Below are 23,691 nucleotides of genomic sequence, written 5' to 3' on the forward strand. Positions count from 1 at the left end.
TGTGTGTATATATATATATATATATATATATATATATATATATATTTCTACATAGTTAGCTTAAAGTAGTCTACAATAATGATTCAAGGGCTGGGTATATAGCTCAGTTGGCAGAGTGCTTGCCTTGCATGCACAAGTCTCTAGGTTCAATCCCCAGCACCCCACCCCCCGAAAAAAAATTCAATGAACTAGGAATTGGAGGTAATTTTCTCAATACAATGAAAGGGATTTACAAAAAAAAAGATTCAAGACATTTTATTTATATTATATGTATATCTTATATTTGTGTCTTAAGATATGGAGGATTTTCAATGATGGAGGTGGGTTCAGTGCAGGGTTAGTTTGTCTCAGGGGTTTGCACTGGCTGTTCACGCTGTGCAAAATCTTGAATGTTCTCTTCCAACTCATCACATAGCTTTTTCCTCTTTAATGTTTTACTCAAAAATATAATTTTCTCCTGAGGACTTTCCTGGTATCCTTACTTAAAATTGCAAACTTCATCCTCACTCCCCAATCTCCCAAAGCCATTTGCTGCCTTATTTTTCTTCATAACACTTACTACCATTTATCATACTAACATGTATTTCTATATTTTATCGATTAAATATATTTTATTCCTTAGAGTGTGAGATCCATGAGGTCAGAGATATTTTTGTGTGTTTTTTAGAATAGTGGTTAAAACGTGTCTGGTAGTAAATGTTTACTAAACCAGGGAATCTGTTTATCGGTTTGCCTGCCTATTGAATGTGGAAGAGCATACACCAAAACTCTAATAGGTTTTCCTGGACACATTAGGTTTTTACCTATTTCTTTAATTTTAGCATTATCCAAAGGAAGCGGTCTTATTTTTATAAATGTTGAAAAATAAACTTTAAAAATAAACTGGGAAGGAAGCCATTTATTTAGATCTTAGGAAAGGGCAACCATGGCAAACAGTGCCATGCATGTTTGTGCCATCTTGGTTGTTTTCCCCAGTGTCTCACAAATTACCACCTGACCCAACAGTGTGTGAACATGAGTGCTGGGACAAGTCAAGAAAGTAGGGAAAAGGAACCAACAAAACTTGACCATGGGTTTTCTTAGTTCACAAAATAAAAGCTAGGCAGAAGTGCATTTATTTTTTCATGTTTTGCCAATGCAATTTGGATGAGCATTTGCTATGTGGACCTAGCTCTCTCTGCTGGTTGTGCAGGTGGTTGCCTAACCTTGTGTAAGAGAATACTTTGAATCCCAAAATAAGAGATGTGCTAAATCATTCTTCCCCATTAACAGCACTGGGGCTCAGAGCATGAGACCTCAAAGTATTTTGAACTGAAGGAGCCTGGAAGGGTCTAGAAGCAAGGCCCTTCTGACCTTCTCCTGCTCTCCTGTCTCCCATTTCTTTCTGTCTCCCCACTAGAAGTCATGGAAACTTGGTCTTCTTTCCCCCAAAGGATGCCACACCACCTTGGAAGGTCACTGTCACTTCTCCCTTGAAAATCCTCATTCCAGAGGCTTTGCTTAGTACCCCCATCAGACTGTTTTCATTAACTCATTCCTTTTCGTCCACTGTCCACTACATTTCTACTCAGGTATACATTTTTTTCATAAAATTTAAGCATAAAAATATGCAGTTTTAGTGGTAGAGCATTGCCTAGCATGTGTAAGCCTGAGTTCCATTCCCAGCACTGCAAAAAACAAGCAAACAAACAAAAGTTTTACCTCCGTCTTTGGGTCTTCATTTTGGGAGGCTCCTGATTAAACTCAGATTAAAATTAATTTGTTGTGCTTTTCTATTGGTAACCTGCCTCTTGTTATAGGATTATTAATCATGACCCTTAATGATGAATAAAGAAAAGTTTTACACCCTCCCCCCCTCCAATACCTCTCTGAAAATTTGCCAGTCAATGAACCAGGATGTTACCTGGGACAATGAGGCAAAAGACTACCAAGGTTGATGAAGAAGTCAGGAAGAGCAATTGATGGGGAGGGAAAGAGTGTGGGGACTCAGCAAAATGAAGGAAAACCCATGAACAGAAACTGAACCTACTCACTAGTGTGACGAAGTCTTGGCTTTTACAAAATTATGAATCTGAGCTTTTAGCTGTTTTCTTTTTCCTTTTTTTGAGGGGTAAACTAGAGCCCTGGGGCTAAGTGTAGCCCAGCACACATTTTTGCAAATGAATTTTTATTGCCACACTGTGTCCATCATTTGCATATTCTCTATGGCTGTTTTCTGGCTACCTTGTCAGAGCTGCAGTAGTTGTGAGCAAGACCATGTGACCACAGAGATTAAGCTGTATACTATTTGGTTCTTGATAGAGAAAAGTTTGCTGGCCTGGGTCCTACACCAATGTCTGTGGCTCATTTTGCTGAGATTGGCCCTGAGAATGCAGAAACTGCTGAATGGGCTCTGAACTCATTTGATGCTCTGCTTCTCAGCTCATTTGGATGCGTGTGAGGGGATAGTAGCCAGGCTTCCACCAGGGGTCTAATGAAGCCAGAAGGGATGTCCAATGGGCAGCAATTTCTCATTGCGTAGGGTCACCTCTGATGATGAGAATCAGAAACATGTTGGTGAGTTAAGGGACGAACACCCAGGGAAGGGAGAGAGAAGAGATGAGATGAGACAGGACTTTACTCCTCCCAAGAGTTCTCTAGAGCCTTTCTGCATTTAACTTCTAGAGGACAGAATGCTGCCTGCCTGAATTTAGTGAACTGAATTTTGTCCTTAGAGACAAGCATGCTGCTCCTGATGACTTCAATGGGAGTAACGGGCCATTTGGTCCCACCACATCTGTGCTGGCTTCAGGCTATTTAACAAACTCCTAAGCAAATCCCAATAAAGTGCTCTTTAATGGATACTTAATTCTGTTGTGGGGGTGGGTGCTGAGCACACCTAAGTCCTAACTTTTCCTTCAGGTTTACTTAGTCTCCTCCTTTTTTATGACTTGCTAATTACTGCAACCAAGAGTCCTGAGTCAAGAAGTATTAAATCCACTCAAAGTCATAAGATGTCTGCTTTTATTGATCTCAGTTGATCTGTTTACTTACTCTCTGGGTTCCAAATTAATAGCTCAATTGATTATTCATTTACATTTTTAATGTTGTTATGGGCAAAATCACTTTAACATAAATCATCTCTAACTTCATGGGTGACATACAAAATCGTTCTGGATTTTTAATTTCAACAAGTATTTATTGAGCATCTGAGCTCAGGTGAACTTAACCCATATGAAAAAGGTCATTTCAGACTCTAGTGAAAGATGATAGAAATGATTTTTTTTTTTATTTTTCTGCTGCACAAGGTGGCCATTACTTGTGAGTAGTTAATCTGAAGTCAGTTAGGACATTAACTTTTGTGTCATTCTCTTGCTAACTATATTTTGCCTAAATACAATTTAAAATCTATCATGACTACACATTTGTTTGAACTCTTTCTTAAATTAAGCACAGAAATTGCAATGATTAGTTTTCCTTTTGAATAGTTTTTGCTTTGTTGGAGATGGAGAAATAGTGAGAGATTACACTACGGAGAGCTCACCACAATGAGAAATAATATGGTTGTATTAGCTCACAAAATACTCTTTTAACAATGGGTAGGTAACACAGAAGATCTAACTACGCGTGTGTTTACAATGAAATATTCTACCTGAAGGCTCTTTAAATATGTTGTGGAGTTTATTTGATAATATGTTTTCTTTCTTCACAGGAAGCAGGTAAAGCTCTAAAAAAAAAAAAAAAATGACTGCCTGTGGCATATCCCTCCCAATAAGACTGCTTTGAATATAATATTTATGAATTATATATCCAATCACCTACCACCTTCACTTCTTCCTAAAATGAGATGAGGCATAAGAAAATACGTAAATGCATATCTCCAACCATAAGAGTCACTTTTATCTGACAGCATAAAATGGAAGCAGAGTTTAACGCCAAATGGAAGAGGCTCACTATTCATCCTCTGGGGGATAATAAGTGCTAATGCTTTTTGAAAAGGGTATTGAAAAATGAAATAGTATTAAAGTCTGAAAGTGCTTCCCTTTACTAATTTTCACTGCTAATTTTATTAGTCTTTTTGCCCAATGTGTAAATTACAGAAAGGAGCTAATTTCAATTCTTGGAGGAAAAAAACAATTCAGACAGTTAATAGTGTTATTTTTCTGAACGTAATTACTAAACTCTTTTCTTCAAGTATGTGATAGGAAGCAGATAATAAATATAGATAAGATACAATTTCCATTTCAGGATCTTCTAGTCCCATAGATATGTAATAGATCACTGAAATAGAATGTGAGAGACAATGATTCTATTTCCAAAACACTGCTGAACTCTCCGGTGTTCCCAGAGAGCCTCATGGAAGAGGGAATATTTATATGTGGTCATAGAGAATGAAGGTGCTCACCAGCATTTGAGTCGCTCACAGTGGCTCTATAGTGAGGGCCCAGCCTCGGAAAGCAGAAGTTGGGGAGAACTCGGGAGTATCTGAGAAATGAAAGACTTCTCATCACAGCTGGTGTGAGAATATAGGCCACGGAGGGAAGCTAGTGCCTCGATTTATAAAGACTAACTTGGCTTAATGTGAAATTGGCCAAATTATTACATGCCACAATAAAACCCACCATTCTGTTTAATTAATATGCACCAATAAAAAAATAAGCACAATAGTCCAATGGTGAAAAACTTTGAGTTAGAGGGGCTTAGATTTATTATGTGGACAAAGGAGGATCCTGGGCTGACTGTAAATGAAACAAGTGGGAGTCTAAACTCTGACAGACCCTGAACTGTAAGCAGAAGACAGGGAGAAAAAAACAGAACACTACAGATGGAGTTAGAGAAAATCTAATGAGGGCCAGAATGAAAGCTTAGTTCTAAGACTCATCACCTGGGCTCATCGGCTCTTTCCCAGGAAATAGTACACTTGAATAGTATAATCTGTACCTGAATTCTTGTTTGCTAACTTACTTTGGGAACTTTTCCAGACATTTGCATAGCCACTTATCAAGTTCAAATCTTATTATCTGGTCACTTTCATTGTGGTCATAGTTGCATAAATGAAATTACATCTTTGATATGTAATTAGAATATAACATATCAATAGGGTGATATTTCTTTTAAAAAAAATCCCATAAATTTGATGAGAAAAAAATATCAGAAAGAATCAAAAAACAAGAGAAATTCAAGCTAGCAACACTTGATGTTCCTAAATTACTTTGGAATACACCGTCAGCTTTATATAAAGACATTTTCATGCACTCCACCTGAAAAGTTTATGCCTGTAGAAAACTTTAATTCCCTTTGCTCAGGCCAAACATGGCCAGGTGTGGTCTCGTGTGAGTCCCATACCTGTGCTGTCTTCATACACCACAGTCACTGTTTTCCAGTTGTAATAGAGGACCAGATCCAGGACCGCTCTGCTGATAGCTGCATAATCTGGATAGAGGTTGATGTAAAACAAATCTTTGTTGTCCACTGAGGGGTGTTTCCAGCGGGTCTGTATGTGTGGAACTTCGAGAGCGTTGCAAATAGACTGCACAGCACTGACGGAGGAACTATGGGAAGGGCCAAAGAGGGCAGCCACACCCAGAGCCAACTGGTCACATGCTGAGGATGTCCAAAGACAAGTAGGGGTGGGAAAAGAGATGGAGAATAGGGAAAGGGGGAGAGAAAGAGAGTCCTGTGAGTTTTATATTTCCCTTTGAGGATTCTTCTTTTTAACTTGACTATTGGAAAATCTCCCCATCTGTATGTAGAGGAAATGTGCTCCTTTCAACTTCCAATTTTCTTGAGATGATAAGATACTGATAGATGTAAATGTAGAACCGATTAGCAATACATCACAGGACCAACTCCCTGCAAATAAAAATGAGTTACGGGTCTCACTTCATTACCTTTAATCAGATGGAGTCTAAATCCCTCACTTAATGTGGCTGTTACTGGGGAGCCCTCCAGGAGCCAACCAGCAAGTCATTTGTCAAATGAATGTTGTATGAATTAAGTCCTGTCATATGGCAGGGTGGCAATGAAGGTATTAGCGTGGTCACAAAATTCAGAGGAAAAACCTGTGAGTGACTACAAATTGCTTTAGCTTCTGTCTTCCCCAAATTCAGTTCCAGTTTATTGAGATTCTGCAAAGGATTGTTCCTTTTGCAGAATACTGATTCTCGATACCTAATTAACTACAGAACAATGGAATAGCATAGCTTAAAGGGAATCTTAGGAGACGTTGTGTCTATCCTTCTCACTTCAAGACTATGGGCTGAGTTTTGACCACTAACAGTGGCGGAGCTAAATCAGAGCTCAGGACCCCAGCTCAAGGTCAGGTCCTTTTCTGTCTCAGTATCAGCCAACATATACCTTAACAGAATGAAATCATATTTTAAAATGTATTTATAACATAAATTAATTTTCTCACTATATATGCTAATTGAGAGAATTTAGAATATTTAAAATGTATGGAAAATCAGCAGGCTGTACTTAATCCATCATCTTGGGAGAATATCTACTTATATTTCAGACAGTTGGGATCATTATACAAATGCAGTTTGATCCATTGAATATAATAGCACACTTCTTTGTCAAGTAATTATAAATTCTTCAAAAGGACACTTTCAGTATCTGTAGAATATACCATTCCACGGAAATTTAATAACTTATTTTAACCATTTTTATAATTTTAAAGCTCCTCCCACTTCTTGACCATAAGAAATTTTATACAACTTCTATTTTCCTCTATATCTTAGGATACTTCCTTAGAGTAGATTTCCAAGGGTTGAGTTTCCAAGGGTTAACTAAATTAAAGGGTTTTGACATTTTTGTTATTTGATACATATTATCCAAATTTCCCTCCAGAAAGGTTAGAGCAGTTTAACCTCTACAACCATGTAAATAGAGCTTATTAATCTTATGCTCGCAGGTGTTAAATATAAATTTAGCTGCATTTTCAAATTTATATTGTAATTCTATTTTGAAGTAATTTAGAACTACCAAGATATAATAATTGAATATAAGACTTAAATAATAGCTCAATTTGTAAGTGCAATAGTGTTGACTTTTATAATAATATCATTTGGCAAATAAAAATAAATGGAACATTTGTATGACTCTAAAATTACCTGACTCGATTTAGAGAGAATAATATGATAACTATTGTAGATATCTAAGGGGCTGTGGATGTTGACAGTCATTTACAAGGAAAACTTTATGATACTGTGCTGTTTAGTACTAGATTACTACGTCAGCTATAGATATGTATACTTTTCTGTGTTAAGTGCTATAGGTATAAATTGTCATTGTCCTTAGAAGCTTATTTCTGGACGTATTTTCATTAGTTAACCAGAAAAAAAATGAGAGCACAAGAGTTTGTGAACTGCCATGTGATCCGGCCTGTGCAATGGATTGAGATTTTTGCTAATATGTAGCTCTAGGATTCTAATAGTACTTGACAGAAAATCAATCCTTTTGAATTTTGTTTGCCAGCAAATTACCAGTTTTAAGAAGCTTTGGGGTGTTTAATTTACAAGTATGGCAGGTACTTCAGATCATAAGAAATCTCAGTTCTTATGTGGGTTGAAGTACCGATGCTAAATGTTGCTGGCTGGCTTTCTATGGAGTGTGTGTGTGTGTGTGTGTGTGTGTGTGTGAGAGAGAGAGAGAGAGAGAGAGAGAGAGAGAGAGAGAGATCTAACCCAAACAGATAATGCATATGGAGATGACTTGTAAACTTCAAAGTGCTGTATAAGCAAAGCTTTACTATTTGTTCATAGACAATCCTGACCTATATGACATTTTTAACTCCATCCATCTTGAAAAAGAAAGAATTCTTATACTAAGGTCATGCCATAGGTAGACAGAGATCATTGCACTATAATTTTTTCACCTGTACTCTAAGAAAAGTTTTATATTTTATTTGGAAAGAGTACTAAAAGTCTTGCAAAAGTTCACTAAGTGAACACATCCTATGATCTAACTAGGTTAATTCAGTTAACAATCAGTATTCAGCAACTTGGAAACCAGCGGGACTGTGGAGTTCACTGTGTTTTATTTGTTTGTCTGTAATGGTGAGGCATTCTCTGAGAGGCAAAGAGTCCCCGTCTGTTCTGGGGTGCTCAGCAGCCTTTGTTACCACACAAACTCCTTTATCTGGTGACTAGACTGTGCCCTCATTAGAGGCCAAGCTTCAAGTATATCAAATGTGATCTTACTTCAAAGAATCATCCTAGAAGTGCCAGTGGGATGTCTAAACCACCCTTCAGTTACACATGAATCATTCCATGGGAGAAAGCTTGTAGTCTATAAATTGGATTACTTTTTGGGCACTTGTCTTCTGTTCAGAAGCAAAAGAAAATTAAATGCTGACATTGTTCTCTCACAGATTTAATCTTTGTATTTCTATGATTTTGTTGAAAGGAGAAAAAAAGTGTGTGAAGATGCTAGGTAAACCCCATAGTTTACAACCTGTTAAAATTCAGGGTGTGAGTTATGTATGTCCTGGGCATTTCCACAGCTCCATGGATGTGACCTTCTGCAAAGTTTTATTTGACTGCACTGTACAATTTCATGGTGGTATCTCAGCTTCAGGAAGGAAAAACAGATCACGCTTGACATTTTCCATTCACAGCTGAACCAGTTAATCATAGAGTGGAGGGCACTGAAGGGTAAGCTAATCAGAAAGGCCCAGAAAACAGGGTGAGGCAGCATCCATTAGGTTAGCACAGATTGCATTGATCAGTGACACCCAGGCCTGAGATTTCCTATGACCCATTTGCACTAAGATGCCTGTTTTGAAAAAGGGCAGGTTGCAAAAAGGTGACCCATGGAGCAGACGGATCACCCAAAGAAGCTTTTAAAAGTGGGAAAAGAGTTACCTCTCCGCGAGGCTTCGAAACTATCAAAAAGATTAATTCTCTGGATGTCATAGGTTAATGTGGTGTTCGGCATCAGGGTTCGGTTTCTGTTAATGCTGGTGACTGCAAACTTGAAAGCTAGTTCTTCCACATTAACAGGTTCGTTTTCCACAGTTTCAAAAATCCCTCCTGCAAAAGCAAAAGAGATGGACGAGAAGCATTAGTCACATGATTCATCTATAACTTTTTTTAAGAAGACAAATGGTAACTACAAACGAAAGACCTAACTTGATAAATGGTCTAAGCAGACCCCAAATCCAGGGCTAACATAAGTTTATGAGCATGTGTCATAGGCAGACAAATAGGTCTAATGGCATATGATCCTGAAGGTTTAAATTCAATGGTGGCATGTATAATACCTCTCAGACGGTGAATATATTCCAGATATTTTGTAGCATGAAATTGTAACTGATAATAAAGCAGAGAGCAATTTTCCACTGTTTGGACAAGAATGGCATTGGTCCTTGACCTGAAGATAATTTGAGCTCTATCCTGTTAGGACCACCCTTCCTTATAATGAAGCTCTTCCTGTTCAGATGCAGACATTCTAGATTCCAACGAGATCACACAGAGAGATGAGTGGGCTCAAAATGGGACACACATACTCTTTCAAATGAAAGCATCATTTCTACACTTCATGGGTTAGAATTCTGAGCCATGTATTCTAGCAATGTATTCTAGTACTTTCTGAAGTGCATGCGAAGATTCAAAGAACTCTTTTTTCTTTTCATTTTCTTTCTTTTTGAAATTTTGTTTGGTTGTTCCCAAAAGCAAACCTGTATACCATCTCTGAAGAAATATGTGCCTTTGCTTAGTTCGGATATCTTAAACATGAAGATTTCACTAGAAGAAATAATATGAAATATTAGTGCTTCAAGCCTCATCAGAGAATTCAGCTCTGGCTTTTTTTTTTTTTTTTTTGAGGCTTTGATGTTGGATAGAGACATGTTAGTACTGGTAACTATGCATTCTTATTGTACTTTAAGTGCTATTCTGGGATTATTGATAGACACGGAGTGTTCGCATTCGGTAGAAGTCCCCTTAAATGACCTCCACTTAACTTACTCCTTGATTGACCCAAACTCATTTCCTTTAAAAATGCATATGAACTGATGTCCCTGGAATTCTGAATACTTGAGACTCTCAGGCTGCTGTTTATCTGCTCTTGCCATTCTGTAATTCCTTACCAAAGTTAGTTGTAGGTTTTCCCTAAACTTGCCTGTGCTAGATCTATTTGTAAATTCATTAATAATGCTTTGTACTCAAGAAAAAAATATGTACCAAAAAAATCTGAAATTAATATCATGAATTGGGAGTTTGATATATCAGAATTCTTTTTTTGGAGAGCTCCAAATGATAGATGCTAATTGAAATTAATTACTTTCATCCTGCTTTGAAAGAATAGTAAATAAATGCACATCTATAACTTTTCTGATAAACTGACATTCTCTATAAAATAGCTACTACAGTGTCAGATTGAAAGCTAAGAAGGTTTATACAGAACAAATTTGGCTCCTTTTGGACATATTTCTGGCATTTATAGACCAATGTTAGGAGTCATTCACATATTGATCATTTCCCTGTTCCTAGAGAAACCATAACTGAAAACTATGTGATGATATTGGGTGATCATTTTAAACTTCACCTAAAGACCTGCATGAAACATTTACTCAGAAATGAGTGTTGGGAATGAATTTACTTTTCCAGTGAATTTTTGGTTTTCTTTTGCTGGGTAATTACAAACAGGGATTTGGAGCTGGATTTCTAGTTCCTCAGAACTTTTGATGAATGTTTGAGAGGAAAGTGATAAAATTTGGAAAATAGACACTTGGTCACCAAAAGAAGATGGCTGTAAGGTGAGTTCATCCTCACTGTCAAGCTGGGGCACACAGCAGATCCAATCATTATTAGCAACTATTTGTTTTCTCATTATTCCCTCCCATACCCAGTGAGCCCTCACACAGACAGTGTGTTTAACTCAGAACCACTGTTCCTATGGAAATCAAGTCATCTAAAGACATCCAGGCTGCAACTATTTAGGAAAAAAGTTAATCACAGGCTGAGGTGTGAGCACCATTAATCTGTGTAGGGTAGGTAGGTAGGTAGTAGGTAGGTGCCGCAGTCCGGCTGCAGCAAAATAACCGGGGGGTGACGACAAGCAACTTGTGTAGATTGATACAGCAGGAGTGGGAGCTGTTTATTGTAGGACAGGAGGGGTATATATACATTCCACACAGCTTATCTTAATTAACATAAACTAGATACAGCAGTCAACCAATAAGGAATCTCCACACTTAATGGCTCTCTGGCGTTACTTCACAAACCACTCCCTCTGGCAAAATGCCAGGCGCCATCCTGACTTGTTTACAGACCCTAACAGGTAGGAAAAACACTTTAACAGGAAACAGAAATTCTGAATCCTGGACATTGGTTAACCTGATTCCCCTTCCAGGAGGATCTTTAAGTATTGAGATGAAAGTCACCGTGAAATAGCTCTTTTATGTATATTTCATTTAAACTTTATAACATTCAGGGTAGCAGATACTTTTCCTGTCTTTCTAAAAAGTGAACAGGGAGATTATTTTACCCAGCTTACTCAAGGTTGTAAATCTGTGACAAACTCAGATGTCTGACTGTCCAACCAGTGAGTGCCATCAACTTCTTCAAGCTCTTTCTATTGCTCCTGTCCAGCAAGGGCTTTAGCTGCTGCCTTGTGTCCCTTGTCTGTGAAGCAATTGATATAAGACAAAAGTCCAGCTGCTCCCCAGGGAAAGGCTGGTATTGTTCGCCTCCTGCTCACCTCAGAGCCATTCCTTTGGGATACCGTTTCCTTTCCCACACATCTGAGTGTTCCTGGGTTTAAGAAAATTATGTGTTTTGATATGTGTTTAGGTGGTGTGTAGGTGAATTCTGTTTTGTCATTTTGAGAACAATTTCTTTTATTCCTTTGCCAAATGAGAATTACACGTTGTGTCATTAGCTCGTCACCCTATGGCTTTCTCCTTTTCTCTGAGAAAAGGGCATCTGACAAATACCCAAAACCCACAGTGATGTGAGGTATACAGAGTGCTGGAAAAGTACCAAGAAAGTGAAATATGATAAAAACAGGAGAAAGTTATTAATAGGAGCCAGACTAATACCTCACAGGGGGGCAGACTGAACTGAGTATGACTTTTACTTCTAAAAATTTATTAGGCCATGGAAGGACTAGGAAATGTGAAACTAAGAGACTAGCTCAGGCTCAAGGGAGAGAGGGAAAGCAGCCCCGCCTGGTTTATTTTTTCTCCACTTCCCAAACCAGGTCAGTGGGTGAGGAAAGGAGGGCAAACTCTGAGAGTTCAGGATGAAGTTCAGGAAGCCTTTCCTTTCTGCTGCACTTCTTAAGAAGTGCTGGAGAGAGGCAGTGCTGGCTGGGAGAAGCAGAACCTGCAGGTTGGATTTCCCACACTCTCTTCCATGACCTGCACCTCCTGTGAACCGGAGCCATGCAAAGTATGTCTGTGACTAAAAAGACAAAAGCCTTCAGGATGGCATGGACCAGGTTGAGTGAGTGCAGATCACACACCGGTCCTTGGGGAACTGAGGTCTTCTCTGCCTCATCACCAATAAGTATGACCAGGGTCTAAGGACATCATTAACGTGCACCCCAGCCTCTTTCCCAACCTTCCCCCAGAACCATTTGTGGCTTGATGTCTCAGGATAATTTGGATACACTGTCCAAGCTAAGGGTTAAAAACTAGAAGAGATTGACTTTTTGAGCTTTCATGTGAATATTTGTGCTATTTAAAATGGCAGGGAAGGGTAAAAATTGTATTTCTTGTAAGTACCAAAATAAATATGAATTCTGAAAACTGAACATTTTTATGTTCTTAATAAATATGTATATTTAGGCTTTATTTTAGAAGGCCTGTGGTTTTCTTATCTTGATTTTCCCTGTTGTCCTTGCTGGGAAGAATAGACGTTGGAACAAATAAGGCTAATGCTAAAAGGTTCTGTCCTTTGTACTCCATGTTCCCTTACTTCAGCAAAGGTACCACATGGTCACTCAACAAAGGCATGAAAAATAAGGAGTGTTCCCATATTTTGGAATAGGTTTGATACTGTAAAACTTTTTTGTATGTCATTATTATGGGCCGACTTATGCTTCCCGAAATTCATTTGTTGAAGCCCTAATGCTGAAACTAGTACTTCAGAATGTGGCTACATTGGAAATGCGTTTTCAAAAAGGTGATTAGATTGAAATGAGCCAGGTAAGATGAGACCTGATCCATTCTGTCCTTATAAGAAAAGGAAATTTGGATGCACAGACATACATTCAACGTGAGCAGAGGAAGTCCACGTGAGGATGGGAGGAGGGAAAGAGACCTCAGGAGAAACCAGGCCTCTGAACCCTGGTCTTGCACTCCCAGCCTCCAGAACTATGAGAAAACAAACTGTCATTTAAGTCACCCACTTTCTGAAATCTTGTTGTGACAGCTCCAGGAAACTAATACATTCATTTTCTCTTTTTACCCTAAGGACTTTTACAATTGAAACATGGACAATTTTAATGGAAATCACATCTGTGTAAGTCACATTTTCTTCTAACAAGATTCGGAATTTATCACAAAATAATTTAAGATGAACAGAGAGGAACTCACTAGAAATCATTTAGGCAGCAGAGTTCCATTATCATGGCAGTGTTTCTGTCTCTGTTGGGGAGACTCCTACACCAAGGAAGCTAGGTCATGGGCAGTTGTGTTTTGAGACCACATAGACACGGACAGAGGCTAGGGTGACATCCTGCACATGGAATAGGTTGCCTTCAAGAGACCATGGTGGGTGGGATGAAGGGTGGTCAGGGCTTGTGGTTTGCACCACATCCCTCCATTTAGACTTAAAAAGAGAATCGTGCACAATCATACATTAGACTGTTGGGTTAATGACATGATCATTATAGGCAAAGGGCATCACGGAGAGAAGATGAGGACAGGAAGCTGTGCTTTTTATGAATACTCTTAAGTTGAGCCCAAAGCAATGGCAGATTTGTCAGGCTTTCTCTATCACTATAATGAAGTATGTGAAACAATTTATAATTAGAAAATATTTATCTTGGCTCTTTGGGAGATTTCTGTCCATGATGGATTGACCCTAAAGCTTTGGATCTGTGGTGAGGAGAAAATTTCTCATCTCATGAGCAGAAACAAAGGTGAAGGGAGGAAGATTAGGGTCACACAATTCCCCTCAAGAGCATAATGAGATGACCTAAGGACCTCCCATGCGACCCTACTCTTAAGATCCATAGTGCCTTCCAATAAGTCATCCTGGAAACCACACGGATCTTGAGTGGAACACAGTATCCAGCAAATGTTTTCCAAACTTTCCTAACTCTTATGCCTTAACTACAGAGTCATACTGCCCAGGGATGTGGCCCAGCCAACTCTAGGTAAAAAAGAGCCAGGCTGGCTCAAGATTTTATTAATTAATTTTTCTAGGTCCCAAGAGTAGTTGATAGCCCATTTCTTAACCTGCTTTCCAGTCACTGTTTCCACGAAGCAGAAAAAGTATAATATGGTAGAAATTGAGGCCCTTCCTATGGTACATAACTTCAAAAGAAGCAATTCTACTCTTATCAGCTCCCTCTAGATGGCACCTCTGCTGGAAGATAAGTGGGAAATATAAAAATTACTTCCCTCCTCCCCAACATTAAAAAAAGAAAAAAGAAAAAAAAAAGAAACCAATGTTCCATTGTGCCACAGAATTTGCCTCATTTCATGATGAGCAAAAACAGAAGAGTAATGCTATTCAACCTTGTTCCTGTAAAAGAAATATTGTTCTGACTCAATTTATCACGTCATGGTGAACATATTCCAATAATAACCATTGTAGAAGTATAAGATTATACTCCACATTCTATTTTTTTTTTTTACTTTGATTCATGGTTACGTATATGATGTCCATGATTCTATTGATGATCTCATACATTCATTCACTCAATGACTCATTCATTCATTTATATATAAAATGTCTTGCCTATTACAAAACAGATACTGTTCGAGGCACTGAGAATACGCCAGAAAAGAGAAAAAAAATCTGACTTTTGGAGCTTTCACTCAGGGAACTGATCACAGACAGGAAAAATAATAGGCTGTGGGTTTTATTCTGAGTGACATGGAAGCCAGTGGTGTGCTTTGAGCAGAGCAGTAAAATGATGTATTTCAAAAGAATCACCCTGGCTTCTGTATTAAATCTGGAAGTTGCACATTTTTGTGTACATCTGGTAATCCCAGCTGCTTGGAAGGCTGAGACAGGAGGATTGCAAGATTAAGGTCGACCTAGGCAACTTAGCAAGACCCCTTCTCAAAATAAAATAAAAAGGGCTGAGAATATAGAACTGCCATAGAGCACCTGAGGTTTCATACCGGTACTGGGGGGAAAAAAGTAAGAAAAAAATAAAAGAAAAAGAATGAACTGAAGGGAGGAGAGGAGCAAAAACAAGAAAGACATAGGGAGATCTGCTCTTGAACCTGTTGCAATATAACATTATTACAATTTTGTAACAATATCACATTATTGAGACATTGTTATAATATTACATTATTACAATATTATAACAATGGATTATTATAATAAGAGGCTAGTCACATAACACAGGTGAAAGATGATGGATTGATTCAGATTTGTGATGTTGGGGTGAGGCAAAACTTGGTTGGATTCTGGGTAAAATCTAAAGGCAAACCACACAGGATTTGATGACAAAACATGCTTGAGAAGAGTGTCGAGGAAGACTTGAGTTTTGGGGCCTGAAGTTGCTATGAACCATGATGAGATACAGTGCAACAGGCACTCAACTGAAGACATGATTATTCCATGCTGTCTATTAAAAATCCAGCAATGGGAGCAAGTGGGATGCTGCCAGTGTCCTGATTTTGGACTTGTGACCCTTGTAAACACAAGAGAATAAATTTCTGTTGTTTTAAGCAACCAAGTTTGTGGTAATTTGTTATGGCAGCAGAAACTAATACATAATCAGATTAACTTAAGAAAGCTTTAATATTGACTGCTTTTAAAACCTTTGATTCTATTTTTATTTGATACATAAGAAATGTACATATTTCTGGAGTATAGTGATATTATACATACATACATACATACATATATGCATATATATATACATATATATACACACATACATACATATATATATATAGTCTGTAGGGATCAAATCCATAATTAGTGTGCACATCACCTCTGCTATTTATCATTTCTCTGTGATGAGAACATTCAAAATTTTCTCCTCTATTTTGAAATATAGAATCAATTATTAACTGTAGTCAGCACAGTAGGTCTTTAATGTCAGAACTTATATACAACCCTTTCTTTCTACCTATCAACCATTCTCTGCCAATATTTGCTGTTTTTAATTATTCTATTTATTTTCTCTTTGCAACGTATTATTTTATCCAGTACTTCTAATAAGCAATATCTAGCTCTCTAACTTGATTTTGCAAATCAGTGGTTTTTGCTTATTGTATTTTTATACCTTATTTTGAGTCTGACAGGGTCAGTCAGAATATGTAAATATAAAGAGGTTTATTGAAATATACATACACACATATATGTGTGTGTGTATATATATATATATATATATATATATATATAAATTCCAATAAACCTCTTTCGCTCCTATAACTAGCTGCTTGTGCCCATTGTGACAAATTGTGAGTTCCCTAGGGAAGAAAGGGTGAACCATTAGCTAACAATCAAGAAATGGAAAGCTTAAGTAGTGTCGACTCCTGATTTGCATTCATGTAGAATAATAGCCTTTCCAGAAGCTATCAATGGAAACAAGATAGCAATTTGATCTATTCCTTCGCTGATAGCTGCTCTTAATATACAATATTATATTGCCTCCCTTTATTGCCTTGTCCATAATTCTAGTTTATTACATCATAAGCAATTTACTCTAGGCTTGTATTTACTGCACCTTTAATTTCAAGGTTACACATTTAATTCCTAAGATTCCCTTAGATCAATACTTTCTTCCTCAATCAGCTTCCCTCTTCCTGTTTTGCTTTTGGAAACCAGCAGTCTTGTTAAAGATCTCATGCTAGATGAATTTGGATGTGAAGCAGGTGTTCCCTGACCTAATGGAAAACAAATAAGAGATTTCTACCTTTCAGGAAGTCCTGAGTAAGGACAGACCTGTGGGTAAGGACAAAGATAGCTTCACTGATCTGGTGGCCTAGGACCAAACCTGCTACAAGGGTCTTCATGTATTATTGACCTTTGAAGAAGTAGAATTAGATTGATGTTGCATCTAGAAGGTAACAACATTTGAACCATCTCTTTGATACCTTCAAAAAGATCTGTATGAATACAGGAGGAATGGCCTTCTAGGAGGAGGAAAGGCCTTCTAGGAGGAGGAAAATATATCTACAGAGCAAGAATCACTGATAAGCCTCAGAGGGTAGCCAGTAAAGTAAAGGTTATGGGTTATGGATCATTCTGCAGATAGCACAAGAAATTTTTCTCAATAAATTTTTATTGAAAATTTAAAAACAAAAACACCTCTCCAAAGCCAAAATTACTCTTATTTCAGTATTATGCATATTCACTTTAATTCATGAAACACTGAGCATGTGTTAATGTCTAGGGCTATGTTAGCAGCAGTAGAAGATTCAAAGATGAAAGACCCTTGGTTCTTATTCCCAGGAGAGTTTCCAGCTCATTGGAATAGATCACATTACTGGTGGGAGATTGCTGAAAAGGAAGCTCTGGATCTTGCATCAACAAAGCAAGAAGCTCATTCTTCATAACCTGTTACGTGGAATTCTTTCTGATTCCTCTAGCCAGAGAAAAACTCTTGTCTTTGGATAAAATAAAATATACTGAATATTAGGGGGAAATAGGCATTACAGAAAATAGTGTTGAAGCTCCTCAAGAAACTAAATACCAACTACCATATGATCCAGCTATCCCACTGGTAGGAAATGAATTGAACATGTTGAACAGACACTTCTATTCCCATGTTTAGTGCAACATTATTCACAAAAGCCAGGATAAGGAATTAGCTTAAATGTCTCTCCTTAGATGAATGCATAAAAATGTGGTATTATATACACAATAGAATACTATTTAGACAAAGAAAACATAAAACCCTATTATTTTTGACAATATAGATGGACCTGGAGGATATCAAGTTAAATGAAATAGGTCAGGCATAAAAAGACAACATCACACGGTTTCATTTATAAATGGAATATTGAAAGTTGATCTCACAGAGAAGTTGAGAGTACAGTAATAGTTATCATAGACTAGGGACAATAGTGGGGTGGAAGGTGGGGGAGAATCAGGCCAATGGGTATGATGTTATGTTAGACAGGAGGGGCAATAAGCTCTGGTGCTCTGGGGCACAGCACGGGGATCTAATCAACAATAATGCATTATATATCTCAAATCAGAAGAGAATCTTGAATGTACTTACCATAAAGAAATGGTACTAGTTTAAGCTGATGGTCATGAGGACAATTTTGAGCATGCCACTACCCAATAGATACATGAATCAAAAATCCCATTGTATGTTGTTAATATGTACAAATATTATGTGTCAATTAAAAATTATCTTCAGCCCAGAGCCTGCTTTTTTCTTGATGTTAGGGACAGTGCTAATTGAAATCTGCCCTCTGCCAGGGCTTAATGCAGTGATTTGGACACAGCATATTTTGGTCCCAGTAAATGATCGTGCAGTCAAATTGATTCTCTTCCATGTGCCTTAGTACTGTGCCTTCTAAAGCAATTTGTTCTGCCAAGATAAGGAAGCCTGCTCCAGAGGTGGGAGAGAAGGAGGTTGGCTGTTGAGGTATGTAGCGAGACTGCCTGACCTTCCCCCTTCCTTCCTGTTAGCAGTGATTGCTTTCTCCCTCCCAACCATTATGTCCTGTTGTCCCCAGGCACTTTTAAGGCTGTGATCCTCTCTAAATGCTCACTTTTCATCAGGCTGCCAGTGCCTTCATATCATGGAGGAATGGCTCATCTCTGATTGCAGCAGATTTCTGGCAAGAACCAGGAATATTGCCAAGGAATTCATGCCAAACTCTTATTCTTATGAAACTCTGAGATTGCTTTAATGTCTCTTGAGAGCAGTTACATTTTCAGCTGTTAACATCTCATTTAAACGACACATATTTACGCTCACGATTCCATTTATCTGCTTATTAATGAAATGAATGAGGTATGCCAAGTTCACAGCCTGTCGTAGTCCAAGGAAACGAGGTTTATGTGTTTCATCCCAATTTTCTAGTTTACTTCCCCTCTGCTTCTGCTATTCCTCAAGCTGAATTTTCTTCTTGCTGAGAAGGAAATATTGCTGTTAAAGACAGGGATTGACATCTGAATCCGGAACAAATGGAAACTCATAGCTCCAGCAGAGCAGCATTCACCCCTGCGTGTACACAGCAAGGGAGTCTAGTGGCCAAACATGTTTGGGAAGCACTGTTGAGGGTCACTCCCCTTAGAAATTCACACTAGAAAATAATATACAAGTCGCTCAGAAGTCATGCAATTAAAAAAAGGCAAAAATTCGACTATTTAGCTCTTTATGTTCCTCAAATTCATTTGATTAGAGGACAGTTTTCCTTGTAACTGTGGCATGCTGTGGAATTGATTGATAATCACCTTTTGAAAAGTTTAACCCAGAGATCTGTTTTCAATGGGACTGGCTCAAATAATTTGCAATGTTAAGTATTATTTTCATACCGTTTTAATGAGAAGTTAGGTGCTTGATCAGAAACAAACCCTTGAATTATGATATTGCTTCTTAAGAAATTAATATTAGATATATGCAATCAATTTTTACCTCCTTCTTCCACAAAAATAACCTACACATTTAGATGGTCTGTCTGTCTATGAAAGAAAGCATCTTTTTGTCAATCATATCTCAAAGATATGCCGCAGGCAGGATGCAAGTCCTTGACATTTAATGTAAACATTTGAAAATGCAAAGTCCTTCACTGTAGTCTCTTCTTATTTTCTTTGGTCAATATTTTCTATTTGACTTTAAAAAATATCTCTGCATATTTCTAAGTGTTCCAGTTTATAAATTAACAAAGAACCCTTTAATAAAACATTTTATTCACTGATATTAAAAACTGTACAAAATGATATTCTAGGCAACAGTAGTGTTTTGGAACATCTAAGAAGATCACAGAATCTTGGATGCATACACATATTTACCACAAGCACCTTCCTTTGAAGTCTCCAATTGAAACTATTTATTATTGTTCATTATGTTTTCCAGACTCTGGTAGGTGTGCCTACTGAACATGATTTCCTAGGTTGCTCAGTTACACCCTAGGATCCAATGCCATAAACTGAAATGAGAGTTTGCATTGACATGAATAATGAAGAAGCTGAGAGAGGTTGTTTCTCAGAGAAAAATCTCTTTGTGAAGTAGTGAGGTCCCAGAGGAAGATATGCCAGACTAATACAGCCATCCGGGAAAGCTACAAGTTGATTAACAATAAAACAGTTACATGGCGTGTCACAAAAGGATCTGTGTTTGGATTACAGCAAATAGGTACTTCTGGAAGAACAGACCATTATTTTTAAAGTACTAAAATCTGAAAGGCCACTTAATGCTTCTTTACCTATGTGAAAATGTGTTGCGCTGTGAATTCCTACAATGGACACCGCTGTCCAACGTGAACGCAGTCACTTTCTCTTCAAAATAAGTTTATTTTAAAAACACCTAAATTGAGTAAACAGTTGAAAGAAAAAGTTAATAACAAGATACAACTATATCACTATAAAACTATCACTATTAAAAGTTTGGTGTATTTCTTTCCTTCTTTTCCCATGCATACCTGAATTTTCTTTGAAATGAAATAGTGAAGAAGACACGCCCCTATTTTTACCTGTCATTTCCACCAAACACTTTACCACAATCATCTCTCCTTGAAAACAACCCAGCTTTATAATGGATGTCTAATATTACATTGACTGGTTATGTCAGGCTTTATTCAATCCACCCCATTTTTTTGGGGGGGGGTAAGTTGTTAACTTTTTCAAGTTGTAAATCATATTGTGATGGACATAGGATACTTTCCTAGATTTCATTAGGAGAAAGAGAAGTAGCTTGAAATGTAATTATTAGATCATGAGGCATAAACAGTGCTGGCTTATGTTATATAATTAATGCTAAACAGGCTTATATAAGCAAAAGCTGAACAACCTACACTGTCTCCATAATGTAGAAATGCCCAGCTGAATTGCACACCCTGGCTCAGAATCTGTATGGTTTTAAGTGAGTTAGTGTCAGAGAATATTTAGTATTACTTTAATCTGCATGCCTTTGAATACTGGTGAATTTAATTTTAAAATTTTATTTACTACCTATTTCCATGTCTGTAGCTTTAAATTACTTATACCTGTACTTTGCCTGTTTTAATATCTTGAGCTAACATTGTTTATTATTGGTAGGTGACTTTCTTACCCAGAAGGATATAAAATCTTTGCTATCTTATTATTGCCAATGTTCTCTCAGTATATTATTTAGCTCTTCGTGCTGATTAGATTTCTTTTTAGGCAGATCAATGTTTACATTTTTATAATGTCAAATATATTGATTTTCTTCCTGTGAACATGAAGTATGTGTAAGAGTTACCAATATTCCTGGTTCTTTTCCTTTTGGATGTAAGGTTGGCTGCCTAACTTGGTGCCAGATGAGCTGAGTAACTAGCTCTGTTCAATGACTTGTGAGGAGAAATCACCTTTGTCACTTACTGGACAGAAGACCTAATGCCAGTGAGAGAATCCACAGAGCTGATTTCTGTTTCCCTCTGTCCAGTGGCTGGTCCAGTGCACAGGTAACAGCTGCTCCATCAGCCCAGGGCCCCTGAGGGACAACTTGTGTGGCAAAGTCTGCAACAGACTTGCCACAACCATTTCAGCAAGAGCACTGTTTTGGATTTTAAGCCTTTATTTGGGGCTATGACTCATCAGAGTAACTGAATCTAGCCTATGTGGGAATGTTGGAATATTTACAAAATTAAAAATCTCTCCTTTATCAGTGTAACTGATGAATATTCATTTATGTAATTGCTATTAGGAGTTTTATGACTTATTGGTAGTTTAGTAATCCATTTGAAATTTCTCCTGATGAATGGTTTAAGGATATAATCTTTTATGCTATATATAACTATAAACATAGATACTATTTGTAATTCTATGTATGTGCATATATGTATGTAATTTCCTAATGATATTTTATAACCCCTTTCCCATAATTGTTATATAATTTAATTTCTGGACTCTTCTGCCTTGACTATTCTGCCTATATGTATGGGTAAATGACTCTTCCTATAGGTTTCACTTATTCTTTATTGTAATATTTTTTTGAAATCATTTGCCTGTTTATTAATTGCAATTATCAGTCGAGAATATTTTAAACTAATAAATTTTTTTGAAACATTGAAAAGTATTCTAAGATTGTGGGACATTTATATCAAGACATTTATATTTATTGAACTTTATAGTTTTCAGAAGCAAATCACACATTAATATTTTAGAAGGGTTTTCATAGTTGAGTTTGGTCTTTTATAATATTTCCCTTCTGTTAATATTGATTATAATTATGTCTCTGTGTATATATTTATATGTACTTGCCTTTATACACTATTAATAAATATCTTAATTCCTTTGATTCATAATGTAATCATTTTCAAATATCCATCATTTCTGTTTTCCTCAATACACTGGCTAGAACTTTTAGAAGAAGAAAATCAGAGTGAATCTTATTTTGTTCATAATTTAAATTGGAATGTTTCTATTATTAAACCATTACCTACGGTTTGGAAGTTGGATTGAAATAGATACTATATTATTAATTTAATATAGAACATGAAATGCAAGTTAAAATAAATATAATTTATATTCATAACTCAAACAAAATGCCTTGGATTTTATTAAACGTTTTCCAGAGTTCAATTTGCCCTTCTAATGAGATATTTTGTATGAATACATTTCTTTATATTAATTCATTCTTGCAATTCTGGAATAAATTATACTTGATCACCAAGAGTTTTTCTTTCAATATGCTGCTAAATTTGATTTGTTGACTTTTTTATAGTGTTTTGCATCTTTATTAATAAATGAGAGTAACATACATGTTTTCTTTTTTGTGTGTATTAACTGTCAATTTTGTAATTAGAGTTTTCTAAAGTTAATAAAATGTAAAGAATGGTTTTCTAATGATTTCTGTTTCTTGGAAAAATATAGAAATTTCTTTAAGCATAAAAGAACTCATTAATAAAATTATATAGCTCTGAATGTGTCTATAAATTGTCTTTTGATGAATTTTTAAACTTTTTCTTTATGTATTGGTATTCTTGAATATATCTCAATAATTTATTTTAGGCTATTTCAATAAGAAAGATTTAATCTCTTCAATATCTCATCTATTTCAATAAGATTTTAATAATTATTCTTATAACCATTTATTATTATTATTTAATCATAGTTATTGAAGTTGAAATTGTTATGTTGCCATTTGTATATTTCTCTCATTTAAACTATTTGTATTTTTTATTTTTTTATATTATTATTATTATTGTTGTTTTTTATTATTATTGGGTACTGGGGATTGATTCCAGAGCCCCTTTACCACTGAGTTTCATCCTGAAACCTTTAAATTTTTTTAAATTTTGAAACAAGTCTGAGATAAATTGCTGAGGCTGGACTTAGATCCTCCTGCCTTAGCATCTGAATTGCTGGGACTACAGGTGTATGCCACCACTCCTGGCTACATTAATTTGGGCGGGGGGGGGGG

At 36.8% G+C, this 23,691-nt stretch overlaps 1 protein-coding gene across 7 annotated transcripts in view; it reads right to left on the reverse strand.

Annotated features, from left to right (window-relative positions):
- Grik1 (glutamate ionotropic receptor kainate type subunit 1) overlaps window positions 1–23,691 on the reverse strand; it is a 381,104-nt gene that overhangs the window by 136,932 nt on the left and 220,481 nt on the right. For all 7 annotated transcript variants that reach the window (XM_048803561.1, XM_048803555.1, XM_048803556.1 and 4 more), the window contains exons 2-3: window positions 8,847–9,014; window positions 5,326–5,583 (exon numbers count right to left, since the gene is read on the reverse strand). In XM_048803561.1, the coding sequence (XP_048659518.1) occupies window positions 5,326–5,583; window positions 8,847–9,014 (426 nt within the window). The remainder of the gene's footprint in view (window positions 1–5,325; window positions 5,584–8,846; window positions 9,015–23,691) is intronic.

The sequence above is a fragment of the Marmota marmota genome, unplaced genomic scaffold, assembly GCF_001458135.2.
Source record: "Marmota marmota marmota unplaced genomic scaffold, marMar, whole genome shotgun sequence".
In the NCBI taxonomy this organism is placed as follows: Eukaryota; Metazoa; Chordata; class Mammalia; order Rodentia; family Sciuridae; genus Marmota; species Marmota marmota.